Source organism: Gossypium hirsutum, chromosome A10 (genome assembly GCF_007990345.1).
Source record: "Gossypium hirsutum isolate 1008001.06 chromosome A10, Gossypium_hirsutum_v2.1, whole genome shotgun sequence".
Lineage (NCBI taxonomy): Eukaryota > Viridiplantae > Streptophyta > Magnoliopsida > Malvales > Malvaceae > Gossypium > Gossypium hirsutum.
In genome coordinates, this window is record NC_053433.1 from 14014499 (window position 1) to 14024267 (window position 9769).

Below are 9769 nucleotides of genomic sequence, written 5' to 3' on the forward strand. Positions count from 1 at the left end.
CAGTCCTGTAGTGAAATGCTTGTAAATAAAGACATTTCAGGATGAGCACCATTGTTCGGTTAGTTTTAAAAACAAAATGGTGATTGTTGCTATGATTGCCCAACATTTTGAAGCAACTATCAAGAATCACCCTAAGACGAAGCTGAAGGAAATTCAAAGAAAATGTGCTTCTAAGATGCATGTAAATGTGACCATTGACTGTTGTTATAGAGCGAAAAAAATAGCGAAGGAGAAAATGGCTGGAAATCATAAGGAGGAATTTGGTCTACTATGGGACTATGTTTATGAGTTAAGGGGCCGGAATTTGGCCGGCGGCGGCGGATGGCGGCGGACAGAGCCGGAGTTTGGTCGGAGGGAGAAGGCCTTGAGAGAGTTTAAGAGAAAGGGGTTAGTTTTTTTTATGAAATGAGAAAAATGAGTTTTTTTTAGGAATTTTAACTTATATAGCCCTATCAAAACGACATCGTTTTGGCTCTTAACCTATGGCCGACTCGCGACCCGACCCGCTCCAACTTCAGGATCCGCGTGTTTTCATTGGAGGGGCTATTTGCGCGTTTAGCCCCTCCGCTTTTGATTACTTTGCAATTAAATTATTTTTTATTTTTAATTTGGCACCAAAATTTATCGCAATTTTCAATTTAATCCTAGCTGATGCTGTGCATTTTATAAAGGGGGTTATTGCACTTTAGGCCCTCTGTTGTTTCATGCGCATTTAAATAGGCTCTTTTCTTTTTTTATTTTTAAATTTGCCCCAAAACTTCGTTTTTAATTCGAATTTAGTCTCTTTTTTAATTTAAGTTGATTTTTATATTATCTTTGCTACTTTAATTTTTAATATTAGTTCCAATAATATTATATATATGCTTTTAAATACACTCTTTTATTTTCTTTTATTATAAATATTATTATTTTATTTTCTTTACGCTATTATTATATCGTATCGTTTTTTTATCATATCATTACACACACACACACACACACACATTTCAACTTTTATTAAAAAAAGCGACATTTCAAAAACATTTTTAATTTTAGACATAAGGACAATATTTAATCGATTTGGTACCAATTTTGGGCGTAGTGAGGGTGCTAATCCTTCCTCATGTGTAATTGACTCCCGAGCCCGTTTTCTAAAATTTTTGTAGACCAAAATTGTTGTTTTAGTAAATCATAAAAGTTTTATTAAAATAACCAAATTTTTAGGTGATCCGATCACACCAAAACAAAAGATCGGTGGCGACTCCATGCATTTGTTTTTCAAAAGTCGATTACCCCTTTTTTAAAATTTTTAAAGTTTTAAATCAAGGAATGGTTTCGACAGGGATGCTATCCTTTTCTTTATATGTTGTATGCCAATCATGCCATAATTCACTTTATGACTGTGCATATAACCTTCTGCAAATAGGTCATACAAAACAAGTCTCTTATTGCAACAATTTTCTGTCTGCAAAGTTTCTTTGTCAAACAAATCATTTTATCTAGAGTGTCATAATTTCATTTATCTGTTGTATCTCATATGCTGATTATACGTGCCAAAACTAGCTTGGCCTACAACATTTATCTTGTATCTGTTTTCTATTTCGCAGAACCATCTCTCGACAGCTCGTGATCCAAAAAAGACGGTGTAAGGTATTCTGCCTACAACATTTTGAGCCTACAACATTCTGGTTTTGGAACAAAAGATAGTAGTCATATTTTGAGCCTACAACATTCTAGTTTTGGAATACACCAATGTTGAATGTTATTTTGTTGTATTGAAACCAATGTGTTGGTTTTTTCTTTTTTGTGGTTCATGTACAGCTCACTCACATTTTGATTTTTGGCTGGTATAGCGTGAATGGTGTATTGGCTAATCAGATGCTTTTGTAAAGTACATTTATTCAAATTGCAATGGGGAAATTATATGCTTAAATGATCAAATTTTTTCTTTCAGTCTTATGTTTATTGTCACTGCATTATTTACTAAGCTAAATTAAATTAGGCGTAAACAACCAATATTGGTCATTACTTCCAAGCATAATGGTAAATTACATTAAAAAAAACTAAAATTGGTCATTAGTTCCAAACATAAGGAAACATATGTTGGATCATTTTACATTCAATTAACATTTGCAATTGATAGTTGTATACACTACTGTCAAAAAAGAAACCTATGGTGATGCATGCAATACATAACATAAAGCAAAAAAAATAATATCTTATACATTAACTTCTCTTTCTTGATAACTTTAATTTTTTGCTTTATGGTCAACATTTTCTTCCTTAATGCTGCTTTTCCTTCAACATCACAAACTGATCTACCTCCTTCAACCTCAATGTCAACAGCACTACTGCCACCATTATGGTTACCATCAAATGCAACCAAATCTATGACATTCTTTCTAAGTGCTAAATTCCTTCAAAAGATTCCGTTCACTGTCACATAATTGACGCAGTAACTCAGTCGCACGGTCACACATTTTCCCATTGTACCACTTGAAGAAATCACAACCACCGTCCTACAAACAAACTCCAATTTAGCCAAATTGAAATAATCCAAATTGAAAACAAAACAAATTATGAGATTTATGAAATCATCAAAATTGAGCTCAAACTCAATTTGTAAATAAAAAATCTTCACTTACCCGAAAATCTAAACAACCATTAAATCTCCTTTTCGGATTTAAATCGCTCAATGAAGTGTGTATTGGAGCTAACTTATTGAAGTGACATTTTATTGCTAGTCCATCGTAGACATGCTCCCTCGCAATGAAGTAACAATATTTGCATATGACGATTTTTTCTTCGAACCATGCATTGCCCAACCTCTAGACTGACAATTCGAACTATGTGAATTCATGATTTCAGACGACAAGGAAGAAAAATAAAAATTTCCGAAAAGATTAGAGATTTTACGATTTGGCTCTAAGGGATTAAGGATGTAAAAAAATCCCTCAATCAATAATTCAAAAAGGAGATTGCTGAAGATTTTAGGGATTCAATGAAGATTTGGAATGTTATGGATTTGGGGATTTCACAATTTAGGGAATTTGATGAATTGGGAATTTTAGAATTTGGGGAAAGTTTTGAATTTAGGGGTTTGAGATTATTTGGTGGATTTAGGGTTTTTTTTGTTTTATGTTTATTAAATTTATTTAATTTTTTTACCATGTCAGCGTTATTATTTAAATGTCTGTCACGTCATCAGTCAACTGGCACGCCACATAGACTAATATTTTTCACCGACTGTTGAGTAACGATCAACTAACGATTATCGTTTCAATTGGGTTGATGTCTGAAAAATCTATTACGTTGAAGACTGAAATCAAAAAAAAAAAAGAAGTTAGGGGCATATATCCAAAAGCCCCAAAAGATTAAGAGCTTCTTTTACAATTATGCCAAACTAAAACCATCACTGCTTTTAAAAAACACATGATGGATAACAACCATCACAACTTTCAGAATATTAAAATTTTGTTTTATATGTTACATTAATATTAGAAATTACATATATAACATTTACAATATAACTCCTAAAGTAATATATCAAATACGTATCTATATATTTGAAAAAAAAAACATACCTATATATATATGTCTAAACACACGTATATATACACATATTACTTATTAATAAATGTAACCCATTTCATGTTAAGAAATATGTTATGACAAAATACAAATGAAATATATATTATCTCAACAATCATATTCAACTATATATACACACAAATATATTTGCATGATAATAAAAAAATACTTATAAATTCTGAATAATGAAAATGATAATCAATTTTCATATACTAAATATTCAAAATTTTGTGAAACTAAAGGCATAAAAATTTAATTTGAATAAAATTATGAGTAAATATGATACTTAGTCATAAGTCAAACAAAAATTAATTATTAAAAAAAATTAAATATTTTTATAAGAACTTATACTATGCATAAGTTGTAGGTTTAGACTCTGTATTTTTTCTTTTATTTTGGTTATTAATCCCTATACATTTAGAATGGATCGATTTTAATCTTTTTACTTTTTAAAATTTTAATCTTTACTAAATGGTAACAATTAAATTCATTTTATAAAATTTTGCTATTAGTCCTATTCTATTCCTAAAGTTATAGATTTAGTCCTGTATCCTCTCTGCCATACCACACGAAGACGATGATACACTGCCCAAATTTCAGCTTCCAATACTGAGCAAATGCCCAACTTTGCAGTAGAAACCAACTAGAAACTCACCACTTCCATCGCGCAATGACCCTCCAGCTGCAGCAGCTCTTGAGCTAACCATTACTGATCCATCAAAATTCAGCTTAGTCCACCCTGATGGTGGAGCCTTCCAACCAATCTCTCGTCTCCCCCTACACTATGACTAAGTTCACTTGCCATAGCTATTTGTACCCTCTTCCCCAAGTGAAACATCTTCTAGCAATCTACAAACTAGACTGTTGGAAAACAAACATGTTCCCTTGCTGCCAAATGCATTCAAAGGAATAATGCTGGTCCAACCTAGAGAAACTATAGGAGAATCCCGCGTTAAATGAATGCAAGACTCTCAACTCCAAACTGCACAAACTACAGAATCCTACTAAGATCTCCTGCATCTACTATAGTTCGTTAGCAGCTTCTCCTTTTTGCTAAAAGCCAGAGAAAGTGTCGAGTTCTCTGGACTCTGGGGAACTTTCACTTTCCATATACTCTTCTAGATTTGGTTCATGGGATCCAAAGATCCTTGCAAAAGACATTTGTAAGCATTCGCAACAGTATCTTTCCACGTTTTAGACTAGCGATAATCAATTCTATCAGGGAACCTTGGCCACCATTGAACCTAAAAGACTTTTAATTGCCTGAACTGACACAAAATTTATTTTTAACTCCTATAGACAAAAAAATGCAAATGATGTAGCCCACTTTTATTGATGTGGCGAGTCTTGTCATCAAAATTGGACTAGATTGTCAAATAATATAAAATTACGCCATTTGGCTAAAAAAATTTATCAGTAAAAAAAAAATCCTTATATTGCTCGTTTAGAACTACTTTTTTTAAATATTCTGTTATGTACACTATATTCTACATTATTTACTAGGCTCATATGATCAACCTTTCATGCCATCACATATTGCAGCTTTTGGTATTCATGCAAGTTACTCACTTGTACAAACCCATCATCTTCCCCTTAAAGAGTCCTATGATTAAGACAATTAGATCCTCTTATTAATAACTTAAAAGGCGTCTTCGGTTTTAGTCCACTCCTCTCCCTCGATTTCTCCTATAAATAACCTCTTCATAGTCCAGGGCTCTTCATCCATTACATTCAAAAGCAAAAAAAAAAAATAAAGAAAAAGAAAAAAGAAGAAGTTGATCATGGCTGTCAGATATTTGTTTCATGTTTTGGTCCTCGTCTATGTCTTGGCTACTGTAACTGCTGCACGCCAACTGCCCATCTCCAGCAAGCCAGGCCGCCTGGAGGAGAATGGAGGGCTTGCCGAGTGCTGGAATGCACTAAATGAGCTGAAATCATGCACAGATGAGATCATTCTGTTCTTTGTTAATGGCCAAACTGACATGGGCCCTGAATGTTGTGGTGGCATCGAGGTTATCACGCGTAAATGTTGGCCTACCATGCTCACTTCCCTTGGTTTCACATCTGAGGAAGGCAACATCCTTAGAGGCTACTGTGATGCATCTTCTACTCCTGCTGCTGCTGCTCCTCTAGCCGCCTCGCCAGTTGGTTAAAGAAGGTGGCACTCTCAAAGTTCTGAGTTTTTATTTGTATTTTGTTTGGTGTTCCGCTACTGTTTGATATGTAATAAAGTTTAAATGAAATTAAACACTTGTCAACCATGAAATCGTTTGGTCTTCCTTAAGCTAGCTAGAATGCTAGATTACCTAGTAAAAAGGAGAATGAGTAGGGAGTACCTAGGAAGACCTTTATAAAATCTACCACTCCACCCTCCCTAACAATTATAATGATTTTAATTATTACTTAATTTTTTCTCTTTTTTTACCCTGAAATTAAAATCAGATACCTAATACTTAAATTAATTCATTTTAATCTCTTACTAAAAAAATTAAATATAAAGAAAAGATATTATATTATTGTTTTTATTTTAATAGTAAAAATCATTTTAATTTTCATATTCTAAGTTTAAATTAGGAGGTAGATTGGAATGAAATTATGAATCCTACTGCCCTACTTAAAGGACAAGGTTAGGGCATAGGCCCTTCTTTTAAAATTTCAAAACAAAAATAGTAAAAATTTAACTCAAAACTAATTAAGTACATTTTTATTGCTTTGTCGCCTTGCCAAAAAACCTAACCATCATCAGTAAGTACATTTCCCTGGGGTATACCATTGGTCGGTTTTATCTGGCCGGTTCGATTTGGTCCATGTCGGTTTCGTCTGTTTGGTCAATAAAGGAGTCGGTTTTGAAATTGACCGACAAACGGGCTTATAATTTATAATATTTATTAAAGCCGAAGTACACCCAAAAAACTAACCGGCTAACCCAGTTTAAATTTAGCAAACCAATTGATCTTACCCAAAGACTTTAAAACCCAATTTTTTTTCTTTTTAAAAAAAGAGCCCTAGTTGTGTTTGTCTAAACTAAACAGAACAGAACCCCTAATTCCTAAATGTCTTCTTCTTGAAATAGAAAGAAAAAAAAAATAGCAAAGCTGCCCCCTTCGACCTTCGTTGCAATCCAGCGCCTGCGCCTGCCAGCCGGCATTCAACTTTGATCTTCCCCCTTTTAATTTGGCATGCAAACATGACCAGCAAGATAAGGTATAGCTGAGATGTTTGTATGCCGCTTGAAAATGGTTTACAGGGACAAAAACTTGGGTTAATCGACCGAACCGACCAACTCGAAGTCAGTTCGATTAGATCGGTTTAGAAAACAAATTTCAAGATTAAATGGATGGTGTGCTCTAAATTCTAACGTTCAACACCTCAAAAGTAGTGGAGTCAAGCCAACTACGTTTAAAATCAGTCTTCCTTTTTATACAATAACCACTATCTCTATCCTCACCAAGAAATGCTGCTAGCAAACATACAAATTCGCAATCTACATTCAACATAAAAAGCAGATACTACTTTCATCATTAACAATTAAGCCTTTTATCCAAAAGACAAAAAAAAAAAAATAATAATAATAATAAATTCAAGAATAATAAACATCATTTTTCAAGTTTTTCTTCTTGATTTAATATTGAGCCTCAAGAATCTAACCCAAGATATACACATAAAGCAATCAATTCCTCTTCTTAAACAACACTGGGGAAAAAATGATCCAAATGAATTAAAAACAAAGCAAGACAACTGTAGAAGAAACCATGAAAGCATAGATCAAGATTAGGAAACCAAAATGCAATGCCCAGTTTCTCTTGAACTTTGCAAAGTAAGTTTCAGGAGGTTCCTGGTAATGAATCTCGAACTCACCCTCTTCTCCAAACCCATCAACGAACTCGCCATTGTTAATCCTCATCTTCATTTCTCTAAGCTTATCAGTAGCCAGGCCAAGAGTCAGCTTGTGGCACCTTCTCTGGTACTTGAACCCATTGATGCACCTCAAGGTCTGGGCCACTGAAACGTAGAAGATAAGATGGGAAAGGGAAAGCAAAGTGATGGGTGCCCAACAATGGCGGCATTGGAGACGTGTGGACTGAGCTTGAGCCATGAAAACGAGGGCTAAGAAGATGAAGAAGAGCTGGAAAAGCTTGTGGAGCTCTTTCTTTTGGAGATCGATAGCTCTTTTCTTTTCCAGGGTTTTCTCAAAATGGAGCTGGATTATAGTGTTTAAGGCTTGAAGAGCCGTTTCCTTGGGGATGGTTTGATGATGTGTTGGCTCATAGTCCGCCATTGATATCCAAAGGAGAGAGATGAGAGGTTTGTGGGGTTAGGAGAATGAAGGCTAAGGCACTGAGCCTCGGAAAATCTGAATGAACGGTGGGTGTGGTTGGGATCTCAAGAAATGTGGTGGTGGTGGAGAGAGGGTTGGTTGATCTTTTTGGTAAGAAATCTGAATGAGCGGAATGCAGGGGGTTTCATTGCTGTAAATTGTAAAACTGTAAACTTAGGATTCTTAGTTTATTTACGTTGCTGTGATCTGACATGCGACTTCATCAATTCCTAAGTTCTTACAATTAAACCCAAATATTTTATTCATTCAATTCAAGCACTATCTCTGAATTTAGGGTTTTTTTTTTAATTACATAAATAACAATTCAATCTTCCACCCTTGAAATCTCCTTTTCTTTATCAAAGTTTTTACTTTTTGGCCTCTACTAGGGAAGCTTGGTTTTGATGGGCTTTCCTTCTTGTATTTTTCTTTTCCCTCATGTGTTGTAATTACTTTTTTTTAAAAAAAATTTCTACCTATTGAGCAAAGAATTTAATTTTTTTTATAAAATCAACTATAAAAACGATAGTAATATTAATGAGGAAGAAAATTATTTAATCCGATGAAATATATGTTTTTTCAATATAAAAAAAATTCTTTTGATGGTTTAGTTCTATACAACTTTAAACCATTTTAAGAGGTTTATCTTAACATTAGATTTTTTTTTTATAAATTTGATTAATTTGCAGCAATATAAAAATATAAGATATCAATGGGCTAAATTAGTAGTATATGTCAATTTTTTTAATATATGTCGATTTTTTTAATTGGCTTTTTAGGTTATTTTTTTAATTTTAGGGAAATAGGTCTTTTTTAGAGTGAGAATGTGAAAACGCACTTAGCTAGACGCGCTTTCATACTCTCTTCTCAATATTTTTATTTTATTTTTTAAGGTTAGGGTTAGAGTTTTTTGAATTAAAAATTAAGGTTTTTTTTGTTAAGAATTAGGCTTTAGAATTTTAGGAGTGAAACTGTAAAAAGTTTATAAGTAGATTTGAGGGGTTGGGGATGCATTAATGTGTCTCAAAACACATACATTTTATATGTCATGTTGGGATAGGACCATTACCTCAGAAACCCATCTTACGGAAGTTAGGTTTCGGGGTGACAATGCTTGATACGGTCACAAGTCGAAGTCTAAGTAGAGGTCACAGTCAGTGAACGTGATGTGGTCACGGGTTTAAGTATAACCGAGGGCCAGTTGATAGCCATTATGCGGTCACGAGTTCAAGCTTTTTGGATACCCGCAAATGATGCGTTATATGTACCATACATAAGATTGAGACCATAATCATAAGGAAAAATGAAGGGATTTTCGGTGTAATCAACATAATTTTTTCTCTATTTCCAGGCAGTTGATATCTTTAACCTTTCATTCTTATCCAAAGGCTGACATCGAAGTAGGCACAAGAGGGCTCTCAGGCAGATAGTGGATGTTCCAACACAGTAGAGGTCAGACTCTGGTCGGTGTGACAACAGTTGTAGTTATTAATGGGTTCTTTAATAACGGTAACTATTGTCACCTCGAAAGGAGCATTACCTTTACTGCACCGCAACAACATTGTCTACTCAAGAGTCCTTTTATGTCTACAGCGGTGCTGACTTTTGGATAAGAATGAAGGTTAAAGATACTGGCTGAGTGAAAATGGAGAAAAAAATTACGCTGATTATAGCGGGAAGCCCTACAGTTTTCCTTATGAGTATGCCCTTAAACTTCTGTATGGTATTTATCAGGCAACATCTCTAGGTATTCGAAAAGTTTGAGATCGTGCCTGCATAATGACCATTAACTGGCTCCATGTTATACTCCAATCCATGAACTCATCATGGTGTTCGACTGAGACCTCTACATAGACTTCTATCCATGATCATTTAAAACAA

At 34.1% G+C, this 9769-nt stretch overlaps 2 protein-coding genes across 2 annotated transcripts; one reads left to right on the plus strand and one right to left on the minus strand.

The window, feature by feature from the left end:
- Positions 1–5069: 5069 nt before the first annotated feature.
- On the plus strand, positions 5070–5956 carry LOC121208230 (egg cell-secreted protein 1.4). Its single transcript, XM_041078775.1, has one exon. The coding sequence runs from the start codon at positions 5352–5354 to the stop codon at positions 5721–5723; it is 372 nt and encodes a 123-aa protein (XP_040934709.1). The 5' UTR covers positions 5070–5351; the 3' UTR covers positions 5724–5956.
- A 1175-nt stretch (positions 5957–7131) lies between these two features.
- LOC107914604 (uncharacterized) lies at positions 7132–8194 on the minus strand. Its single transcript, XM_016843550.2, has one exon. It carries the CDS (start codon positions 7847–7849, stop codon positions 7289–7291), a length of 561 nt encoding a protein of 186 aa, XP_016699039.1. The 5' UTR covers positions 7850–8194; the 3' UTR covers positions 7132–7288.
- Between the last annotated feature and the right edge of the window lie 1575 nt (positions 8195–9769).

Coding starts and splice junctions, on each gene's coding strand:
- LOC107914604 (XM_016843550.2), bottom strand. CDS start 7,849: ATGGCGGACTATGAGCCAACACATCATCAAACCATCCCCAAGGAAACG.
- LOC121208230 (XM_041078775.1), top strand. CDS start 5,352: ATGGCTGTCAGATATTTGTTTCATGTTTTGGTCCTCGTCTATGTCTTG.